This window comes from Ailuropoda melanoleuca, chromosome 8 (assembly GCF_002007445.2).
Source record: "Ailuropoda melanoleuca isolate Jingjing chromosome 8, ASM200744v2, whole genome shotgun sequence".
NCBI lineage: Eukaryota > Metazoa > Chordata > Mammalia > Carnivora > Ursidae > Ailuropoda > Ailuropoda melanoleuca.
The window spans coordinates 115,394,606-115,419,481 of record NC_048225.1 but is presented as its reverse complement, the minus strand read 5'-3'; the positions used below and the strand labels follow the sequence as shown (position 1 = coordinate 115,419,481).

The 24,876-nt window shown below is 34.3% G+C and overlaps 1 protein-coding gene across 6 annotated transcripts in view; it reads left to right on the top strand.

Annotated features, from left to right (window-relative positions):
• GPATCH2 (G-patch domain containing 2) overlaps nucleotides 1-24,876 on the top strand; it is a 167,738-nt gene that overhangs the window by 2,825 nt on the left and 140,037 nt on the right. For 5 of the 6 annotated variants that reach the window (XM_034667190.1, XM_034667192.1, XM_034667191.1 and 2 more), the window contains exons 2-5: nucleotides 7,481-8,197; nucleotides 13,449-13,510; nucleotides 16,574-16,756; nucleotides 17,223-17,302. In XM_034667190.1, the coding sequence (XP_034523081.1) occupies nucleotides 7,481-8,197; nucleotides 13,449-13,510; nucleotides 16,574-16,756; nucleotides 17,223-17,302 (1,042 nt within the window). Of the gene's footprint in view, nucleotides 1-7,480; nucleotides 8,198-13,448; nucleotides 13,511-16,573; nucleotides 16,757-17,222; nucleotides 17,303-17,429; nucleotides 21,076-24,876 lie in introns of those variants that run through there. The other variant, XM_011234117.3, reaches the window with a different exon arrangement.

Genomic DNA, 24,876 nt, shown 5'->3' with positions numbered 1-24,876 from the left:
AACAAATTTTACAAGTAAGTCCTTGATAATGAAGATAGTGAATTATTGATACATTGAAATAAACTATTTATTTAAATTTATGTGGTTTGCTTTAAAAAAAAAAAAAAAGCCCTAAAAAATAAACTATATTGATTCTGGATCTTTTTTTCTTTTTTTCTGAGTTTCATTTCTATTTAGTATTTGAATCTTTAGGTGTAAAAAACTGCATAAGGAAAAATGTGCTTTTTTAAATTTTTTAATTTATTTTATTTTATTTTTTAATCTTTTATCTTGAGGTCAATGCCATCCTATCAGGTATGTTTGAGTCAGGTTTCTGTTTCAACAATGAGGAATCAAAGCAATGGCCAGTGTGATTTTGGCAAAGTAACTCATTAATATTAGTATAGCTTCTTAGCATTTTTACATATGGCCAGCTGGAAATCTTTTTACTGAGCTAAAAAATTAAGAGTGTCTGGCTTGTTCATGTGGCAGAAAATTTGAAATCTGGATTGTCTAAATTTTTAGTGAAGACATACTTTTCCTGTTATTCCTTCATTCACTTAGTCTCATTGGTCTGTTTGTCCAGCAGATCTGTTATTTGTCAAGCATTATGCTAGATACTTGTAATTAATATTAAGTTGTCTTCATTCTTATTCTAGGAATTCAGAATATATTATATATTCAATAAATATTGAGTTGTTACCATGTATGAGCAATGAATGAGACTCATCTTGAACATATTAGAAACCTGCCTAGATGTGCTCTAATATATGCATGTTGACAAGAATTGGAATGAATTATTTTTTAGATGCTGAATTATTTTTGTTTGTTTTAGACTTTGACTTTATTTCATTTAGGCAGCTTCTTATTCAGTCGTTTACATTTCGAAAGTGATTATAGAGTATAAGAAGTTTTGAATGACTCTTGAAGTCGTTAAATGAAGTTAAAATCAGAAGAATGTTTCTCAGATTTAAATAATAAATGATCTTTCCTTATTAAATCACTATTTGGAAAGTAGAATTAATACTTTTTTCTAAAGCCATGTATGATTTTTCCCCCCATATTGCTAGTTAAGGAGGAAAGAAAGCTTCCTGGGTGTTCTGTGGTAACGAAAGTGACAAAATAGCAGTTGCCATTAGCACCTCAGTTGAGTGCAAGTCAGTGGAGCTTTTGCTCCCATTATGGTAAATGAGTTTTTCTTTGGTAAAGAACCTGGGACTCTTAACTTGGAAGGGTGATTTTCTATAATTTATTTTTTCTTATATCTGTATATTATTAAGCTGAGATACACAGGATTTTTTTTTGTTTTTTAGTTGTTTTTTTTTTTAAGATCCTTAAATCTTTAAGGAATACATGGATTTCTTGAAACTGCCTGCAAGATTTTTGCAAATGTCTGTTATTCCTCTTCTCCCCATGATTCAGAGTGGTTCAAGAACACAGAAAGGACAAGGTCTGTGCTTTTATTATGATATCCTCAGGATTTATAGTGTGGTTCTACCTTAAAAGCAAAATGATTTGATATTTCAGTGACCACTTTATTTGTGTATAGAGGTTGTTGAAAGATGAAATAACTGCTCTCACACATAAGTATCCACTCTCATCCCACAGAATCCCTTCGAGGTAGCAATTATACCATTTTTATGATGAATAAACAGAACTAGAAGATAAGTAATTTGTTCAAGGTCCTCTGGTGAATAAATATAGTTAAATTTAGCTTCAGATTCATAGATTTGACTTTAAAGCTCATGTTCTCTCTAGGTTCCTCCCAGTCTTTTCCCCGACCTAGAGAATCTGTTCCATGTGCATTGCCTAGTGTTAATGTAGAGTTATAATTATGTACATGTTTCATAATAAGATACATTCCCCTACCTCCCTGCTACCTCTTTCAAAAAGAGAGAAAAGGGGGGCACCTGGGTAGCTTCGGTTCAGGGTGTAATCCCAGAGTCCAGGGATTGAGCCCCGCATCTGCTACCTGCTCCGCTGGGAGCCTGCTTCTTTCTCTCCCACTTCCCCTGCTTGTGTTCCCTCTCTTGCTGGCTGGCTCTCTCTTTCTCAAATAAATAAAAAAAATCTTAAAAAAAAAAAAGAGAGAAAAGTTATTTCTGATAATGGTTTAAATAGGTAGGTCAAGGAATTTCAAAACTAGCTTAACTGTTAACATTTAATGTTAGGGTTATTGTGTTTTTCCTAAGATGACCTTCTCCAAGATACATAAAAGGAAACAATTCTCTTGATCATTTAATAAGTTACTAGGCTGCGATAAAGACTTATTTTGACAAATATATTACCACTAAAGAAGAAAATTTATAAATTCTCATGAGCAGCAGAAATTTTAGTCAAAATAATTCTCACAGATCATATTTTGTTGAATTAGTCATGAAATTTAGCCCTTGATGTGGCATCTTTAAGGCTCACTGTTGCATGTTCAGTCACCCATTGTCATGATCTACACTATTATGTGTTAATTGTAATTTGTATTTCTATGACCAAACAACCTTTCCTTTCTTAAGTAAAAGCTAACATGAATATCGAGACATGTAATTTCCGAGACAATTTTCTTAAATTTGTGATCAGTCATAGCATTCATCAGCATAGCTCTTGACCAGGACCTCCTCGTACATTGTTTTTGTACACATTGAGCTTTTAATCATATAGAAACTAACACATAAATGACTATTTCCTTAAATTTTTTAAAGCCAGTTAAGCAGTTGGATTTAGCAACATTTAACTTCGTTTTAGCACTCCACTGCTAGTTACTTAACTTTGTAGAAGAAATAATCTGTTTTACAGAGATGAAGCAGAGAATTTTACCATGTACTAGGTGATAAGGAATATTTGAATATTTTCCCTTATCTGGATATGTGACAGTTGTAGTCAATTACCCTTTTTGTTATATCTGAATGATTTTTGTTTTTTGATGAACTTGCTGGGTTTCTTCAGTAGACACACATCTCTCATTTTATTATGTAATTTTTATCAGTGTCCAGGCAAGGAAATTGTTCCCTAATTTTTCTGTAGATGCTATATTTTATCCTCTTAGGAATAGTAGTTATTGCTAAGAGAGTCTTAAAAGTAATAGTTATTGATAGAGTAGTTAGCTGTTAGTTATTGGGGGGATCAGTTTTGGGGGCTTTCTTGGGCTTTATCTCCTACTATGCCTGCCTATACATTGTTGACTGCTATTTGAGAGTCCTTGCTTTGTCAGTCAACTGCTGGTCCTTTGGGAACATATGAACAGTTAAGTTTGGACTAAGGCAGCTTCCTGAGTCTTCTTGAACCAGAAACATTATGTAATGTAATACCGCCTACACAAAACCAAAATGCTTATCTACTCAGGCAGGTCATTTCCTTTTACAGAATCCAACTTTATATAGCTAGTGGGACTACAGTCTAATTCTATTCATCTGGAGTATTTTAAGAAAACTATTAGTTAACGGTTCTCTTAGATATTATACCCAGTGCAAACTATTCTCAAAAGATACCATTTCCATTGAATTCCAAATGAAGAGAAATTGTTTTATAAATGTGACTATTATTCAAATTAACTAAGTGGTGATTCATGGAATTTTACTATAACTTAATTTACAACTATGAATGCTTAATAAACAGGTTTTTATACAAGAAAGTTGTATATTTCCAGATTTCCTCTTCAATAGGGAAGATCTTACTTTAAGAAAATATCTTGAAGATAAAATGTTTCCATACAATGACCTTCAGTGTAACTGCCAAGGAAATAAATGAGCTATTGATGATGTGATGGTCTGCTATAATGACCTTATTTCTGTGAGGCCAGTTAATGCCAGTTTTCCCTGAGAGATACAAGTGAAGCAGTTTGACTGAGCATAATATTATTGGCTTGTTAACCGGGGTTTTGACTTGCAGGAATCTGGTTAGTTGAAACTGAAGGGGAAAAAAGTGATTTGAACTCTGAATGGCACCTATGTTAAATGTATTTTTTTCTGTGTTTTTATAGGGTTTTTAAGAAGTTGGGTTTTTTTTGTTGTTTTGTTTTGTTTTGTTTTGTTTTGTTTTGTTTTTGAGAGAGAGAGGGGAGGGGCAGAGGCAGGGAGAGAGAGATAATCCCAAGCACTCTCCACACCCATTCTGGAGTCAGACATGGGGCTTGATCTCACAACTCTGAGATCATGACCTGAGCCAAAATCAGGAGTCAGATGATTAACTGACTAAGCCACCCAGGCGCCCCAAGAAGTCTTTTTTAACGTATTTGTTTTATTTGATAGTCATATCTGATTCCTGTTTGAGTAGCATCATGGAATAAATTGGGTTCTTCTAGTTAAAATTTTTTTTATGGTTTTTAATTTTCTCAAGAAAAACAATATAAAATCATGTAAGGTGACAATTTAATGATGTTTTAAAGAAATTTTGCTTACATTCTTAGGAATGCTATCAGTTATTTTTTCTTAAGTTGTGTTTGTTACAGCAATACGTTCTAAATGAAATTAATTGAAGACAAATTTCAATCGATTGAATCTGATTGCTAACCTTTATCTAATGTTAGGATCACCACGTTTTCTTTTCTAAAGTAAAGCACTAGATTATGACTTCCAAAGTAATCTGCAATTTTAGTTGGAGATTATATTCATGTGTTGAGTTAATTTCACATTAATATTTAGACCTAGTCGTTCACCCATTGATAAGAAAACTGAATCTTCAAAAAGTAAGTTACTTGAGAACCAGGTGATGCTGAGTCTTCTTTTAGACAAAGGATCTTTATTATAATACATGTTAAACTGGCTTCCAGTGAATTTTATTAAAGGTGCAATATTATATGCAGAGATAATAGGTCTTTCAGACTACATTTCTTCCAAAGAAATAGTATTAAAGGAAATGAACAAAATATTTGTTGTAATAAAAGGAGAACAAAAAGGTGATTATTATTGTGGAGGTAATGGAGAAAAGGATTATCAATGGAGAAATTGGATTATCAATGTAGTCAGAATTGTAGCCCTTCTTTTGGCTTAATGCTAATTCCTATGTGACACACATTTCTTGTAATCAAATGCAAAGTCCTGGGTAATATATAGGATCCTTTTAGTGCTTCTCCAGAGTTTATTTAAAATATATATTTGAATCACCACATTTTAAAAAAATGTGTGTCCATATAGGTTTTTATTCATTCAGAATGCCAAAGGAGATCTGGAAAATACAAACCCACATTAAATGAAAGACTATGTCCATTTAGTTAATTGCTCACAGTGTACATTTTACTGATGGCTGCAGCATTGATTCTTCAGATTCAACACACCTTCACTTTTACTGCCCTGTGCCTTGTGTTGATTCAGGTCTTCCATTCCTTTTTTCTGTTCAAAAGAGTACAATGCCTGACTGAGTCATTCGGCTTTACGTAGATGTATATTAAATCTGTCTGAACAATTAAAATAGTACCACCTGCTGCTACATCACTCATAAACAAAAATGCAAACTGGATACTGGAATTTTGTAGTACTAAAATGCTGTTCTTGACTGTACTTGGTTGAGCATTCAGGCTCTAGAACCAGATTGCTGGAGTTTGAAGCCTGTTTCTACCATTTCCTAGGTGTGTCACTTTGGGCAAATTGCCCTTAACGTCTCTGTCTTATAGACTACCTTCTAGGGTTATTATGTGAGAATGAAATGAGCAAATGCATATAAGACACTTAAAAATGGGTCTACCATATAGTGTTAGAAGCTGTACATCATCTTATAAGTAGTAAATCCAGTTGAATCACAATGTATGTTTGTTCTTAGGTTGTTAAAATGAAAAGGCAAAGTTAAAAGTTATCATAGGGAACTTGCAAATGCCTAAAATTATAGACTGTAGAGACTATATAAACCAGGGGTCAGCAAACTATGGCCAGCCATCACTTGGTTTTGTAAATAAAATTTTATTAGAACATAGCCATACCCTTTCATTTATGTCTTGCCTAGGGCTATTTTCACCTTACAGTGGCTAAAGTTGAATGGTTATGACAGAGACCTAATGGACTGCAAAGCCTAAAATATTTACTATTTGGCCCTTTGCGGAAAAGTGTTCCTACCCCTCCTGTAGACTTATAAATTATATAGACCTCTGTAGTTGAGAATACATTGATCCCTAGGTGCTTCTAGAACTCAGAAATAATTGTTCATGATCTTTATAAGAAAAATACATATTCAAATTAACTTATAATGTTTAAAAGTTAAAATTGGAATTTTGGGCACTCCATCACCAACTGGGTTAGAATCTTTGGGAGTTGGGTTTAGAAAGGGTCGGTATAATTTATAAAAGTTCCTAAAGAATGCTTACTATTTTTTTTAAAGATTTTATTTCTTGATTTGACAGAGAGAGAGCCAGCCAGTGAGAGAGGGAACACAAGCATGGGGAGTAGGAGAGGAAGAAGCAGGCTCCCAGCAGAGCAGGGAGCCTGATGCGGGGCTCGATCCCAGGACCCTGGGATCATGCCCTGAGCCAAAGGCAGACGCTTAACGACTGAGCCACCCAGCCGTCCCAAGAATGCTTAATATTTACCCTAGCTGACAAGTGGATAATTTTTTCACTGGCAACATACATAGTTCAGTGGTTTTTGTTTCTTTCTTTTTACAAAAACAAAAAGCGAGACTGTCTCGGAATGAATTATAAGAAAAATCATGGGCCACTTTAGACCAGTGAGGCTCCAGTTTGAGTAAGAACATAGTTTCTGCTTGATTGAATTATGAGATTAGTGTGGTTATACATGCTAAATATATGCCTAGTATCTGGTTAAACTCTTTTTTTACATATATTACAAATCTTGAAATTACCTGTCAGTCTTTCCATCTCCCTCACATTTCATGGTAGTGACTGGGCAGAGCATGTGGTGAGTAGAGAATTGTGCAGCTTTCTTTATCATTTAGAAATCTTTGAGGGGAGAGGTGGTTGGAGGAAGGATTGAGAAAGTTCTATCTGGGGGTTCCTGGGTAGCGCTGTCGTCAAGCGTCTGCCTTTGGCTCAGGGCGTGATCCAGACATTCTGGGATCGAGTCCCATGTCGGGCTCCTCCGCTGGGAGCCTGCTTCTTCCTCTCTCACTCCCCTGCTGTGTTCCCTCTCTTGCTGGTTGTCTGTCTGTCACATAAATAAATAAAATCTTAAAAAAAAAAAAAGAAAGAAAGAAAGTTCTATCTGTTCTAGGAAATCTAGGGAAAGGGCAGGAGTAGACTAATGAACGGTGATTCAAGCAGAAATAACTTTTCCATAATTACACAGTAAAAATATGAAATTACTGGGATATTTCATTGCTGATATTATGCTTACTGTATCTTGAAGTAATTCCTATGTTTAATAAATGAATTTACACAAGAAAAAGGAAATTAAAAATGAGTCAGAATATTTAAAACTTATATATCTTGGATAGAAAAATTAAATCACTTTTAAACATTTCTTTATAATAACTTTTGACTTAGAGTGAATTGTCTGCTGTAATAAACTAGGTTAATACAGTTAATAGTATTTTCTTTAATTTTTTTCTTTCTTTAAAAATGTAGGCATTTCAGTCGAACCATGGAAGAACTGGTTCATGATCTTGTCTCTGCATTGGAGGAGAGCTCAGAGCAAGCTCGAGGTGGATTTGCTGAAATGGGCGATCATTCTCGAAGTATGTCTTGTCCTCTGAAGCGCCAGGCCAGGAAAAGGAGAGGGAGAAAACGAAGGTCATATAATGTTCATCACCCATGGGAGCCTGGCCACTGCTTAAGTGAAGGCACTGATTCTAGTTTAGAAGAACCAAGCAAAGACTACAGAGAGAATCACAATAATAATAAAAAAGACCATAGTGACTCTGATGACCAAATGTTAGTGGCTAAGCGCAGGCCATCATCAAACTTAAACAATAATGTACGAGGAAAAAGACCTCTATGGCACGAATCGGATTTTGCCATGGACAACCTTGGGAACAGAACTCTGCGCAGAAGGAGAAAGGTAAAACGCATGGCAGTGGACCTCCCACAGGACATCTCTAACAAACGGACAATGACCCAGCCCCTTGAAGGCTGTAGAGATCAGGACATGGACAATGATAGAGCTTATCAATATCAAGAGTTTACCAAGAACAAAGTCAAAAAAAGGAAATTGAAAATAATTAGACAAGGGCCAAAAATCCAAGATGAAGGAGTAGTTTTAGAAAGTGAGGAAATAAGCCAGACCAGTAAGGACAAAATGGACTATGAAGAGCAAAAAGTCTCAGATGAACTCATGAGTGAAAGGTGACTTCTATATTCTCTAAGTATAAAAATATGTGTCTCCATTGTTTGTGCTTAAATGTGTTTTGTATTTTAATTCTATTTAAAAATAATTATAAATTATAATAATATAAAATACAATAATAGTTATATTACTGTTTAACCGTGGTTATATTTCCTTATAATTTATGTTGTTTAGCACAAAACAAAATTGCTTATTTGATTTACACTAAGTCTTTTGATTGTGTTATAAAGACTTAATTTTCAGCTAAAAAGAGAAAAGGAAATGGCTTTTCAGTAGGAAGGAATGTGCTTTTGAATAACAGCACATTTGTAACTCTTAGAATTGGATTTATAATTATTTATTTGTTTAATTATAGAGCCTTAGCCTTTGGTGCTTTTTAGTGTCACAATTCATCAGTTTATTTTGGTTCTTAAGAATCAAACGTTGATACCACTTCATTGTGTATGGCTTGATATTTTAATAAGTCTGTAGATTGCTGGGAATTCTGATCATTTATGAATTGTAAAACCTAATTTGTAGTCTAAAAACACTTGATCTTGTCATTAGACAAATGAGAAAAACAATGATCCTTTGGCAGCTAGTCTAATCTATTTATTCTAGACAGCAGGTGTACCACAATGATAATTGTTGAGTACTTTTTTGACAGCGTCAAAAGGTAGGTGATCATTTTTCTTTTACACAGCACTAATGCTACTGCAGGAAATGAGAAAGTATTGATACTGGTTATCCTTTCAGGCATGTTCTTAAAACCAAACACAACTATGATCCAGAAAAAAAATTTACTTACTGGGAAAGAATATTTGATTTTAATTTGTAAGATTGGCATCATTTTTATCGTGTAGATTGTGAACTATGGATTTAATATACATATATTTATTTAGCAATATATAATTATATATATATGCATATTTATATGCTTATAAATATGATTACAAACATGAATGAGACCTGGTAAAAGTTTATAGGATGGGCCCTTTATTAGAGATGGTTTGCTATTTGTGTAATTTTTCTGAAGAAGTAAAAATTGCTCAAAATTAAAAAAAAGTTTCAGAAGGCTTTGAAAAGTTTAGGGTATCTGCTTTTCTTCAAAAAAAGTTGGCATTTTTATACCAGGATGAAAATTATTTGTATGGTAGTGTTGGGCCCTTGTGACTGAGGACCACTTAGCTTGACTTGAAAGTTATTATTTTGCTCAGTTGCTCGGAGGAAGGGTGTGTGGCCGTGGAGATAAGTGTCCATTTCTGGATTATTTACAGATTACTTGCTTTTTGGATTGATCCTCCAAGCCCTTCTTTTATTGAGGTCTGCCTTTTATTGACAGACACCTACCCTAGAAGAAAAGTGAGATGAAACTCTCTTCATTTTTCTTCATTGTAAAAAATATTTGAATATCTATTAAGTATGATCAGACTACCCAGCAGTCAACAGCCCAGGTACAAAGAGGATGTTTTCACTCCAGAATAATTTTTAAAAATATTTTTTATTTTATTAGTCTTTTTTTTTTTTAAGGTTTATTTATTTATTTTAGAGAGAATCCCAAGCTAACTCAGCTGAGCGTGGAGGCTGACTTGGGGCCCCATCTCACAACCCCAAGGTCATGACCCGCACCAAAACCAAGAGTTGGACACTTAGCCAGCTGCACCACCCAGGTGCCCCTTCTTTTATTTTAAATTTAGCTATGTAACTATTTTTATTGTCACCTAAGAGTTAAATGCATATTCCTTCTGTGGGAAGATTACTAAGTAAGACAGACCCTGTTGCCTGCAGACCCAAAATTTGGATTAGGAGATAAGCAAATGATGAAAATGAAGTGTGCTGAGCAGGAAGTACTGGTGAAGGAGGACTTCCTGAAGGAGCTGCAGTTTAATCAAGCATTGAGTGTTGTACAGATATGGCATTTCTGGGTAGAGGGAACAGCTGTGCAAAGGCATGGATTGTGAAGCAAAGTGGCGTATCTGGGAAAGTACATGTAATTGATTACTACTAGAACAAAGTGGTGGTTGAGGCTACAGCAGTAAGCATGTCTTGAAGGCCTTGTGTAAGTAATGGGAAGCCAGTGAAGAATTTTTAATAATGAAGAAACTCAATTAGATTCACATTTTGTCAAGGCACATGATCTCAGTAGCAATGTTTTATTTAGCTTTGACTGACTTCGAATCCATCCTTAGGTGAGGGGTAAATTATGGCAGTGTTACTAGAGGGAAAAGAAATAGGAGAGCAATTTTAAGATTTGGAATCAGTGGAAGGTTGACTGTATTTGGGAGGATGAATGAGAAAGAAGATTCTCAGATGATATGTTGGTTTCAAGAATAAAAAATACAGGAAATGAACAGGTTGGGGCAGTGGATTCGGATTAGTGTACAAACATTAATTTGACAACCATTTGTGGAATATATCATGCTAAAAAAAAAAAGTGGGAAGCGGTGTCCTTGGAGATAAGCCATAATGGCTGTCAGATGCTGAAAATGAAAAGCCTTGCTTCCATAGAAGTTCTTGTTCTGATTTATTGAACATACTAACAACTACATGATTTACTTGGAGCGACTAGCTAGATGTCAATAAGGTGAAATATAAATAAGGAAACATATTGTTTAAAACCCATGTAAAAAGATTCCAAATGAAGACAAGGATCATTAGGGGCTAAGCTGCTCTTAGAGGGGGAGGTCTGATTTCCTTCTGCCTTTGAGAAGAGTAAATAAGATAAAGACAGAGAGGGAGGCAAACCATAAGAGGCTCTTAAATATAGGGAACAAACTGAGGATTGCTGGAAGGGAGGTGGGTGGTGGATAATTGGGTGATGGGCATTAAGGAGGCACTAAGTATAATGAGCACTGGGTGTTATATGCAACTGATGAATCGCTAAATTTTAACCCTAAAACTAAAAATACACTATATGTTAACTAACTTGAATTTAAATAAAATCTTAAGGAAAAAAAAAGAGTAGGCAGGCAGAGGGAAGACAGAGAAGATTGTGATGAGTCAGAGAAAAAGCATAAATAAAAGGACTAGAGATTGGGATGGGAAGAATTTAGGTAGGGCTCATCCATACAGAGCCTTGAAGTCCGTATTTAATCCAGCAAGTATGGGGAAGTAATTTTAGATTTTTAATAGAAAAATTTATTTAGTTTATATATATATACATAGATACATGCATGTTTTATAAACTTTTAGAATACTTTTGGATTTATAGAAAAGTTGAAAAGATAGTACAGAGGATTTTCTGTATATCCTATTCCCGTATATCCTGTACCCAGTTTCCCCTGCTGTTAACTCTGATACATTTGTCAGAATTAATAAGCCAGTGTTGATGCATTATTAACAAAAGTCAGTACTTCATTAGAATTTCCCTGTTTTTCTTTAATATCCTTTTTCTGTTCCAGGGTCCCATCCAGTTTGTCATATTTTTAATCAGCAAGTTATATTTGTAAGCAGTGAGCCTGGTTGTAGAATTCTAAAAGAGGTAAAGCTGAACTCAGAAATTAGAAAACCATTGTACACCCCCCCCCAAAAGAGCACAGTTTCACATTTCACAGCCCTTTATCTGTAAATCTGAAGTCTGAAAACTGTGAAAAACTAACTCATTTGTGGCCAGACCTAGCTTGACCTGGATTTAATGTGGATATTCCTTCATTTATTTGAAAAAATACATTAATAGGTTTGATTAGGGAGTGCTACCCCAGACACCTCTTAGGCATTTTAGAACATATCTTTCCAAAATTTGAAAAACTGTGAATTTTACATACATGTTGCCTCAAGGATTTCAGAAAAAGAATTGTGACTCAAGGTATGTAGGATAAGGTCCTGTATTAGGGTTGTGTCAATACAGGCAGACAAGAAAGCACTACGCCATCACAGAAGAGAGGGAAAAAAGTCAACAGTAGTTTGGACAGCTAAATAGCAAAAAGATGAAGTTTCCAGAGTGTTTTTAATACTCAGACATCACTGTGTGTAGGAGAGCCTGCATGTTTATAAATAAGAAATTATGGATGTGATTGTCTAGGAAAGTATTCTTTCATTAACATTTGTGCAGTATAGGGAGCTTTTATACATTCTCCTAACATGAAGAAAATTAAAGAAAAAGGTACTAAGAGTTCCTTGGGAAAATGTACCATTTAAGAAATCCTTATGCTTTTTTATTTTTTAAAAATCAAATAATTGAAATGATATTCTATATTCAGAAAACATAGGGATTTAGATCTCATCTATACTTTTAATCCTAAACTCTCAATTTAAATATTTTAAAAACGGATTACTTTTTTAAAACAGATTAGTTTTGTTTAGTAAGTCAGGTTACAGGGTTGTACATATTAACGAGAAAAGTATTATAAAATTCACCTGGGGCAACTTCATGATTGGTTAAAATTAAGAATTACAGGAAGAAGAGAGTATATGAGAATTTTTAAAGAACATTATCAATTTTCTTTAGAGGCCTAGCCTCTTATTACATAATCTGGTTTTTGTGGGTTTTTTTAACTAACTAGGTTTCCATAGAAGCATGGCTTCTAATAGAAATAATAGTGACAATTCATGTCAGTCGAATATCTACTATTTGTTTTCATTTGTATGTGAAATATGACTTTGTATCATTTTCAAACTTCTGTGGAAGATTGGAGTAACATTTTTACATACCCCACCTTAATATAGGCAATATTCTGTATTTTGCTCAGTTTTTGCTTAGAGAGATTTTAACTTTGATTTAATGGATTGTTACCATTGTAAACTTTTTTCTTCCTTGCTAAGTGATAGAATTGTTGTGAATTCCTAAGTAATGTCTTTTCCGGAATATTTGCAAATGTGGTCGTGAAAACTAATTTCATTCCGGGCCCTTGTATTTTATGTGCTGAAGAAAGGCTTAGCCTGCTTTTGATTGAGACTTTCCCCATTTTATTGAGCAGTGGTGTTCGGGGCTCAGGCTGAATTGCACAGCATAAGAAAGGAGCAGTGAGCATTTGATGAAAGCAGATAATAAAATGCATCAATTGTGTCAGCACCTCGTTGCAGTCACATCTGGCTTACTGTCAGGGTCCCATTAGATTCCTGGGGTTTTATGTGCCAAAAATAATATGCTCTGTAGTTAATGGAACCAGAATATTTGCAGTTTGATTAAAAAAAAATCATCTTATTTTCTTTCAGATCTTTGTCAGGCTTAAGTTTCATCTCTGAGCTGCCATGTCTCTCTAAAATTTTACGACTGAGAGATCAATTGTTCTTTTGATCTGTTTTTTTTTTTTTCCTTTTCCCTTATTACAGTGATTCCAGCAGTCTCAGCAGCACTGATGCTGGTTTATTTACCAATGATGAGGGAAGACAAGGTACTGAAATGCTGTTTTCTTATTCCTTTGGGAAAACGTCTTCATTTTAAAATTGTGCTCATGACTAGTTATTTCCTAAGTTGATGACGGCAGTCCGTTTACCTTACACACACTCATGTAGTGGACGGGGCTTTAGTTCTTTTTTATACTACGAAGGGTATCCTGTCTTCATGACCTAAAGTAATTGATTATCTCTGAAAGCTGGTATGTGGAGCTAATAATATTAAGGGAGGATTATCTTCCTTAAGAAAGCTTTACATACCTCAGTCTTTTCAATTTTGTTCCTTAGCAAGTTCACAAGACACTGGTTCTCATTCTCCACCTGATTCCAAATGTATTTAATACTGTGTAAGCATTGAGAAAGGTGGATTTGCAAGTCATTTGTCATTTTTATTCAGCCGTGACATTTATTCATCCTCCCTAGTTTGTAAGTAATTAGGCAGTTTCCATGAATTCAATATTGTAAACTGTTAAACAGTCATGTCTTACAACTTAGATCTTTTACATCTTTCTAGTTCCCTGAAGCTTTTCACACTTCCACGTGGCATTATTTTGAAACACGCTATTTGGGAAGAAAATAGGAAAAACCTTAATAAGGGGGCAGGAGGCATACCTACAAATGTTATCTGCCTTTCTTGACAATCTTTAGAGGAAATCAGTAAGTTCTAAGGGGGGAAAATCCCCAAAATGTACTGTTTTAAATTATAAATAGTCTAATGATAGGAAAAAAGAAGGAAATAATAACTACCTATGCTATTTTTTTCTTAGTCTGTTCATCCTCTTGGCGGTAGAGTAAAATAAATGATCATTCGTTTTGGCTTACTTACAAACCCATGTATATTGCAGATAAATAGGTGCATACTGTTTTAAAGACCATTTACTTTGCTGAAATATGTTAGAACCTCGGGGCTCAGGGTGAGTTTGACTACCTTGATAATACACCTAAATTCTTGTTGAAACACATGTGTCTACTCAAAGTTATTAGAAATTTTGCATTAGGTAATGAAAGGGAATGAAAAATCTTTAAAAAATAACTTTTGGACAAGTCCATCTTTGAAAAGCTTTGAATGGTTTAGAATAATATGCTAGCATTTTTTATGAGCTTATTATATTTTACATTTCTAAGTGCTTTTTTTGGTTCAATTTACTTTGGGCTCTTTTATTTCATATTATTCTTAAGAAAACCCTGGGAGATTCATTTTTGGGAAGTATGATGAAACCTAGGCTCATAGAGTCAAGAGATACCTTCCTCAGTCACAAAACACTGCAATTCTAATTGGTCTGACTAACTTCAGAGCCCAAGTTCTTAATCTTTAGCTATTTGATTTCCCTATTAAGAACAAAGTTGTGTATCACATCAAAAATTAAATAATGTTCTATAATGTTGTCTCAATTGAAATTAAGATCTAGGGTAATTAGTTTCAAGTGACTCCCTTTCTTTTCTTGTACCTATACCTGTTCTAGGAAATTTTAATGTAATTTTCAGTAATTTTCAGTAAAAGTACTTAATATTTTTGTGCTTTGAAATGTGCCTGTTGTTTTAAATTAATTTTTATTAAATCCTCAGTTGCAATAAACTGGTGGCTTTGGTTTTCCAAATGCTTTAAACTTTTCACTCCCTCATAATTTGAAGTATGGCTGTTTCCCATAAAGTCATTTTCAGTTGAAGCCTTGGTTTTTTTCTAGTTTGCTCAGTTGAAGCCTTGGTTTTTTTCTAGTTTGCTCTTAAAAATATTTGTAGTAAGAGTTTTAGAAATCAGAAATCTCTTTCTGTAAAAGGAACAACTTTATGACAGTTGTGATCACCCTCTTAACCAGAATTAGTAGTTTTTCTGAGAATCATGAAGACTTTAGTGAGTCTAGGATCATATTCAAAAAGCTATTTGTCACTTATTTTTATTTTTAAAAGATTTTATTTATTTATTTGACAGAGAGAGAGACAGCCAGCGAGAGAGGGAACACAAACAGGGGGAGTGGGAGAGGAAGAAGCAGGCTCCCAGGGGAGCAAGGAGCCCAATGCGGGGCTCGATTCTAGGACCCCAGGATCACCGCCTGAGCCGAAGGCAGATGCTTAACAACTGAGCCACCCAGGCGCCCCAGTCACTTATTTTTAAAAAGCCATCTGCCTTCTTCTGTATTTTTCCCCCCTTATTCCTGTCTTAAAAACAAAATACTGTTGATTCACATTTTGTTTTAAAAACAAAATACTGTCTATTCACCAGTACTGATTTTTAAATGGATCGTTTCTCCATGGTTACACTTTGGATGTTCCCAAAAGTCCAACTTACTATGGATAATGTTCTGTTTTAGAAATACCTTGCTTGTTGTAGTCCAGCATAGTTTCTTTGTAAACTCCATGGTATTGTCACTTTTCATTTAAAATCAACTTTTTCACAACTATTTCTTAATGAACTTAATCAGATTAATTTCATTTAGTCACATCTGTTCATGATCGTTTCCCCTTTTACACTCCATACAAATCATGAAATTAAGCTAATTATATACCATTATCAGCTGCAGAGAACGGATTCTACAGTTTTATACTTTTAATTCACTGTAGGAGATTAAGGCTTGCTTCTCTTTAATTTGGAAAGGGTAGTAACTTAAATGGATTTCTGTACAGTTTTTGCCCTAGAATTAACCAGTATTATTGTTTTTCACATTTTTTAATTGGTTCTAAAACACACATAACATAACATAACAGCTTATTTTTTGGTGATGGCAGTTCTTGTTGTAGTGTTAAAAACATTTTAGTGAAGCCATGGTCTAGAATAAGAAGTTTTCTCTATACAGTATGTAAATGATTACCAGATAAAATACAGGATCCCCAGTTAAATTTGATTTTTAGATACGTGACTAATAATTTTTTAGTATAAGTATGTCCCATGTGCAGTATTTAGACATACTAAAAATTTTGTGCAGGTACATGTATTTACATTAAAGATCCTTTCTCTAAAATTCAGATTTAATTGCTGTCTTGCATTTTTTAAATCTAAATCTGATAACCCTGTGTATTAAGGATAATAAAACTGAATCTTTGGGGGATTTCTTGTATTTGCACAGGTGATGATGAGCAGAGTGACTGGTTTTATGAGAAGGAATCAGGTGGAGCCTGTGGCATCACTGGAGTTGTGCCCTGGTGGGAAAAGGAAGATCCTACCGAGCTAGACAAAAATTTGCCAGATCCTGTCTTTGAAAGTATCTTAACTGGTTCTTTCCCTCTTATGTCGCATCCGGGAAGAAGAGGTCAGTAGCACTTGCTGACTGTTGAATATGGTGGGCATGTAGTGAATCTAGGAATAGCCACTGAAAGAGGATAGGCTAAAATGGTAACGAAAGCATCTAAACACAAGATGCTGTAAAGACACATGTCCAACAGTAATTCAGTTACTACATTATGCACACATTCTAATTATTAGAAAGGTTGACTTGCCTCAGTCTTTGCTAGGACCATTGTGAAAATATTGAAATGTTAGAAAGGTCAATTAGGAGGAAACAAAAGCCCTGAATAATACTCTAATTCTTAAATAATCAGTGGTTGTGTGCTAAGGTCATTAGAACCTTACTAGGCATCGCTTCAGATCTTTTAAGGGTGTTTTGCATTTTCCCCACGACTATTCAAGATGTTTCCTACCTCCGACTTATTTTGAATTCTGTATTGATAGGAACAATGATCATAGAATCTCCTAAACCGAGGACTTTGATTTTCCAGGTTTCCAAGCTAGACTCAGTCGCCTTCATGGAATACCTTCCAAGAACATTAAAAAATCAGGAGGGACCACAACTTCAATGGTAGGCATGCTTTTTTGTTTAATTGTCATGTTTGGAAATGTATCCATTTCTATGGAATAAAAAGCCACATCCTCATCCTTTATTCATATTCTAATGTTATACTTAAAAATAATCCATTTTTTTGTAGGCTACAAACTGGACCAGTGAGATTCCCCTATAAACCAAATCTTCTAATGCTAATAAATTAGTTACGTTTTGAACATCTGGGGAATGACATTCGAGGGAACCTGGCTCCTGTCCTCTTCCCCTGGAGAAATATCATTGAAGTGAGAGCCTCTTTGATGAAAAGATGGGGCTGTTTTTACTGGAGGACTGGTATTCTTCCTTTAGTCAGAAGTGAACCTGGTTGGGGAGGCTTTCTAGGGATCTAGGTTGGCCCAGGGTGGGTAGAACTACTGTAAATTTTATATATTTTTCTCTTTTTATGATTTTTTTTTGCATTGAATCCATTTGTGTATTACTTGCTTTGCCAAAATGCTAACAAAAGCTAGGAAATGAAAAACTTCCAGATCTCACATAAGTATTCCTTAATGTTTATATTGTGACTGGTTAAGAACTAATTTTTACATATCTGACTGTTGTAAATAAACATGATGCATTGACATTTATGGCTCGTTTTTAGAGAAGTCTTATATAACCAGCATTATTTAAAATATTTGCATTTTACTCAGGGTATTTTAACAAGGGCTAAGATGAGTAGTAGGTAAGGTTGATAATCTTTACTAGAATTTGTTTTGTTCACTTTGCTTTCTTGGAAAATCTGCTCTGTATTGCAAACCTATTGTATTTTATAGTATAGCGTTCATTGTACTACAAAAAATCATCCTAGTTTTTTAAGCTAACTACAGTGATAACTAGTCTGTGCTAGTAGAATCATTTACTATTACTTTTTAAATTATCTGCTTTGTCTGATACCTGAAACCACTCAAAATTATTTTGGCTTAGAGCTTATGGAAATCATGTGAAAGCTGGTATTTCAACTAATACTGTATGCCTCTGAATCATATTGTCATGTTTAAAAGTGAGATCTGCTTGCACATCCTTGGCAGACCATATGTGTCACCGTGAGTGTCAGAAATACTTGCATGAGCTCATTTTCACAAGCAGAGGGGGAAATGTAACATTTCTATTGATGGTATAATTTAAACACTCTACAACGTTCAGGCCATTTGAATTCTTCAAAATGGTATATTAAAATGATGAATATTTTTTATTAACTTCCAATAATTGATGAAAACTGTGATTTAACACCTGTATTTTTATATTGTTGTTTGGATTAATTGTTAATTCAGCATTTAATGGCTAACTTAAATATGATGATTGGGAAAGAAACTTAAAGTTGACGTTTCTTTTACCTAAAGTAAAGGTATTACAATCTGAAAGATTTCAGAAAATGCATTAAGCGGAAAGTGTGTGTGTGACATCTTTTAGATTGCTTGTCTAAACTGGAGAGATTAAATATGATAAAGTGCAACTTTGAGTATCTTTACCTTTGCATATTTAAAGTGATATTTTAGAGGTACAATAATGTGGTGTTGGTCATTGTAAGTAAGCTTTTTTGTGCTATGTCATTTGGAGTAAAAATTTGTGATTTTTTTTCTAAATTACATAAATGCTTTTATTTTATTTTGTATAATGACTGTCTTTTAGATCTGAATAAGTCACTTTAAAACCTTGGCCTATGAACTTTGCCTTACCAATCATGAATCTAGATGAATGCTATCTAGTTCTTGGTTCAGTTTTACCTATTCTTATTTTTGGTTCACTGCTTGCTTGAGCATAGCTGGGATTTGTAGCCCATTTTCTAGGCTTATTGCAATCTCACTGTGGTATTTTATAGAAGCTATTACATCTGATAGGCTAGCTTCATGGTATTGATGATACATGGCTTAACCATAGTAAAAGCTGCCTTCCCTCTCTAAATTGTAAAAAGGTGATTAAGTTTCACTTGATGGAGATATACTATATATGTGTGTTTATTATGGAACTAGTGCATTAGGCCATAAACTGTTTTCCTGGTCTACATTTTTTTGTATTCAAATTTTACTGAAGACAGTGGGCTCCTTCAGGTTTTCTTTCTTTCAATCCTGAATTGTCCTTGTTTGGATTTTTAAGTACTGTAATTTTTTTTTTTCAATAAAATATCTGACTTGGACAAGAAAGGTAAGAGTTCCAATTTGTGCTGATATTTTTAAATTCCTCTGCTAAGTTTTGTTGTTGTTGCTTGTTCATCCATACTGTATGTAACAGTCTAGTCTTAAAAATCATAATCTCACAAAACAGTCATATTTAAACAGTACCCATGACATCAAGGAATAAGAATGAAATTTAATTCCTTAGACTTTCACACCGGAAAGCCAGATCTCTTTGAAGAGAGATTAATTTTCTGAGCAAAGTCAAACACATGTAGCTACAACCCATGAAACAGAATGGCAACAAAAGTTTCCTTTCTCTTATGCAGATGAGTAATGACTGCACAGATATAGTGATGACCTTTGAAGAAAATGACAGAAGAATCTTTCACTGAAATATTAATGGATACATTCTTGAGGGAAAAGTTTTCAATTGAATTTTTCATTTTTCACCATAGTTATTTTCTCTAAAGTCGCCCTGAACACTAATTGGCAAATACTGAACAATTGCTCCTAAGGGAAATACCAGGTTCGGTTCCTGTGAGCCTCTGGTCACGACATTTTTATCAGTCAATCAATACATAACTTTTTTTTGCATATCTTTGTGTCTAAAAACGCCATACTTAATATATATTGTTGATTCATTAATGTTGAACTCATGATCATGACCATGAACTCATGACCCATGCCTGAACAAACCTGATCTAACACATACATTTCTCCTCAAGGCACATCATGGCCTTTTTATACTTAGGAACCCGTGTCAGCACTTCAGCACTGTGCTTGGGGTTCATTTAAAACAATGAATTGCCAGCCAAAAACACAAAACTGTGAAAAATGTGGTACCGAATAAACCCCAAAAAGGACACTTGTGTACAGTATTAGAGCTGAAACAGGAATGCGTACTGTTGTCTTTGACCTTAGTGGGGAATGCACACATGCACCAGGGGACAAATTTTTCACTGCTCCTGAATGACCCTAGAAGTGCTACAAGAACTGACTGGAGAGCGGGGCATCCGGCTGGCTCAGTCAGTGGAGCATGCGACTCTTAATCTCGGGGGTATAAGTTCGAGCCCCACATTGGGTAGAGAGATGACTTAAAATTGTTTTAAAAAAGAATGATTTGGGGGTTACAAATAAATGTTAGTGAGTAGGCAAATTTGCACATGTGGAACGCTCAAATAGTAATGAGGATCGACTCTTGTTTAGTTTTGTCAAGGGCAAAGTGGTATTATAGAAAAGATAGAAGCTTTGAACTCTGAACTTGGTGAATCCCCACTCTGGTCCTTTTTACTTTTAATTACAAATTGAGCTTCATCTTCTGTTTCTGTAAATAGAGACAATATTTAATTTGCAAAAGTATTATCAGGATTAAATGAGATTATTTGTACATCATAGGTCCAGAAACATTTTGTCACATAGTATATATTAAATAAATGATACTTACTGCTATTATTAGATATACTAAATACAGAATCTCATGATTTAGAGAACATTTGTATTCTGGGCAAAATGCAGAATCTTTCAACCTTTTCATATATGATATGCCTTTATATTTAATATTTAAAATACTTTATGTTGCAACCTTTTTTTTTTTTTTTAAAGATTTTATTTATTTATTCGACAGAGACAGGGACAGCCAGTGAGAGAGGGAACACAAGCAGGGGGAGTGGGAGAGGAAGAAGCAGGCTCACAGCAGAGGAGCCCAATGTGGGGCTCGAATCCCATAACGCCGGGATCACGCCCTGAGCTGAAGGCAGGTGCCCAACCGCTGTGCCACCCAGGCACCCCAATGTTGCAACCTTTTATGTTTCTTTTATATTTCGTTTATATTTGAGCCAGCCATTGTTTTTAACTCTGTGAAGAGTAATTTTGAATGAATTTTACATTGATAGCCACTGCATTAAATCTCAAACCCTAATTGCAGAGTAGAAAACTGTTCTATCTACCTCTCCGTAACTAACCTTCAATCATTAGGTCATTCATTCATTCACAGAAAGACTTATACCGTTTAGGAGGCTTTTTTGGTCCAGAGTTATCTGATTTTTAAAAATAATTTTTTTAAAGATTTTATTTATTTATTTGACAGAGACAGCCAGTGAGAGAGAGAACACAAACAGGGAGAATGGGAGAGGAAGAAGCAGGCTCCTAGCAGAGGAGCCTGATGGGGCTCGATCCCAGAACGCTGGGATCACGCCCTGAGCCGAAGGCAGACGCTTAACGACTGTGCCACCCAGGCACCACTGATTTTTAAAAATAATTTTGCCCGTATATGTGAGAGGTGAATGCAGTCACAGTTCTGAGAATTTAATGTTGAAAGGAATTAACTATTGCCTCTAGTATTTACCTCTCTTAGGAGAATTAAGCAAATGGTAATTAATTCTCAGGAATATTCTGGGACCATTATCCAGGAGATGCAGGGTGAATCTCCTGTATTTCCAGAATTTTTGCATCAAGTACAGTTCAGAGTGAATAATCCTCAGAATAATGATCCATCAGAGGATCCGTTTTGGGATGTAGCACTTATAAAGTGAATCTAATTAACCTGACTTAAGCATAGCATTTCAGTTAGCCAAGATATCCTACCCCTAAGCATCCTAATTAATCATTGTTTTCTATAGGCAAGAGACTTTTGAAAAAAAGTTTTTATTCTTTTTTTTCTAAAACAGAAAAACTTTTAAACTGATGCTTAGAACAGGTGTTACATTTTTCTAAGTTAGCATTCGAATTGAGTGGTCTGTTGAAATGATTCCATATAAAATATAGTACCTACAATTCAACGTTAATATTAGATAAGGAATTGTACCTCAAAGTTGTAAGGTTCTGTTTAAAAATTTTATCATTTCAGTGATGATGAAATTCAGTGACGATTTTTTTGTATAGATGAAATGAGAACAAGTATAGTGGTGATGGTGGTGGTTATTCTGTCAAAGAAAATGAATCTGATTTAAGGGACTGTTTATTTATACGTGTTTCTCAAGTTAAGAATCTGAAAAAAATGTGAACATCAATCCTTAATCTAAATTGTCATGCTGTACAAGAAAGCATACTGTTAATATCCAACAATGAAATAGCCCTCAAAATAATTTATGTCTATTTAGCATCTTGAGTCATTTCAGTGTGTAAGAGAAGGGAATATTGTATATATTTTCTTTCTATTAAGTATATCATGGAAGACCAGACCAGATTTCATGAGTGGCATATTGATAATGATAATGATACTATAATGATTTACTCTGTATGTCTTGCTCAACCTTTGTTTTATTGTTTCTTAGGCTACTAGAGTGGGAATATTTAGTCTGATTTACAGCCTTTTATAACAGAAGGATCATTTTAAATGGATTTGGTTTAAATAAGGGAACTACATAAACTTTTCTCTTAGACTAGTCTGAGAAATTTTACAATAGAAAACTAATCTAAAATGATTTATTTAAAATAACACACAGTGTGTGTCTTCAGCTGTAATCTGACCATGTGCTAACTATCTAATATTTTTCAGGGGAATTTAGTAACTAAATGCTTAATTATAATCTCTGTGAGTTGATATTTGTTTGTATCCTTAAAACATTTTTGGATACTTGGAGAATCCAAGAAGAATATATATTTAGAATTTTCTTATATTCTGAATATATATTGTATATTCTAATCTATTACTATGTATGTTAATAATTTAGTTTTTATCTTATCTGGAAGTCAGCTTGAGATCCAGATTTCATTCTGGAAATTAATACTTTTTTCTTAGAACTTATTTTGAGATAAAGTAAATTTTGTATCATACAGAAGTACTGTTTAGTAGAATTGTAGTAAATATTTCTTCTACAAAAGACATTTTAATAGTGTCTCTTTTTTGATTTAAAATTCTCTATTTTGATGTCATTATTCACTTTAAATTTTATATATAAATTTAATACCTATAATTGATATTTGAAAAATTGCATAATGATTTTTCTTTCTGTTCCACTAAAAGTAGTATCAATATTAATATTGATATTTAGTCTTATTGCATTATACTTTATTAAAAGTGGAATATATACATATTTAATAGTACAGGTATGTTGTAATTTATTCATTCACCAAGTATTTGAATGCTTATTCTGTTCTCTGTATTTAGCTTTTAAAATCCTTTAGGAAAGAATATGTAAACATGTTCAATCTTGGTATTTTAATAATGCCAAATTTGACCACTTGTACCTATTTAAAATATTTGTCCTTGCCTTTCTGATTACTTACCACTAGAATTGGCCTGGTTTCATATATTGTCATTTGGGTTTGTGATGCTTCTGAAATCTGGAACCTAGCAAAGAGAATGTTAGTAATGACTTACAGTGATGCTTACTATGTGCCAGACACTTTTCTAAGTTACCTTAATATATCTTAACTCATTTAATCCTATTAACATTTACAACTTAAACATTTTCAAATTGTTTTTCCTTTGCTATGCCAAAATTAATGAAATCTGAAAGTTTCTTCACTCTGTTGTCATGTTGTTAATAAATATAAATAAATTTTCTTCATAAAATAGCCTTCATTCCTGGTTACCAAACGCTATTGGAAGTGTGAGTTATTTTGAGAAGTCTACAGCATTCTTTGCTATCTTGAAGAATGAGCACAGTCAAGTTGTGTGCCATAATAAAAATGATAATTAAAATGTTTTACTGCTTCCATCGGTTTAATCACTGCAACCAGATCCTCCATTCCAATCCTTTCCTTTCTTCCTCAGGTAGTATATGGTACCTTGTTCTTAATGTTTACCATCATTCAGTTCTGGTCTGTTTTCTCACTCTGTTTCTTCTGTTTTCTCTGTCTACCTTCCATGGTCCCTCATTATGTCTCCAAGCCCCTATAATGCACCTAGGAGCTGTCACATGACTGCTTCATCCATGATGATATCCTCTGTATTTCTCTTGCTCTGCTCCTTTCCTACTCCTTTTTAATGGAACTTGGCTAGACTTCATACAGGAGGAAGGTTTGTTAGCTGGGACTTCAGGTGTGAGTTAGCTTAGCAACTCACTGGGAAAAGAATTGGCAGACAGACATGGATGGTCAAGGCTTAAGTTTAAAACAGCGTGGAATATTCAGGAAAAGGAATCCAGTGTTGTTGGAGTATATATAAGGTATGCTTGTGTGGAGGAGTATATGGTAGGCAGGGTTTGTTTGGTGAGGTAGGCAGGGATTAGATCATTTCAGACTCTGTGGTCCATGGGAGTGCATGAGAACTGACGTAATCTCTGGGAGGGAGGGGGATGGTGAAGGTAATCAGATTTGTCTTGAGAGATCACATGGACACTAGAGAGGGTACATTGGGTGGTTATAAGATTAGGGATCTAAGGTCTGTCCCTGTCCCGTGTAGATGGGATCCACAGTAGACTGAACCCCTATATTTTATTGGACTCAATCTGATTGGCTTTTGAGTAGTAGCCATTCATTCAAAAAATCCTTATT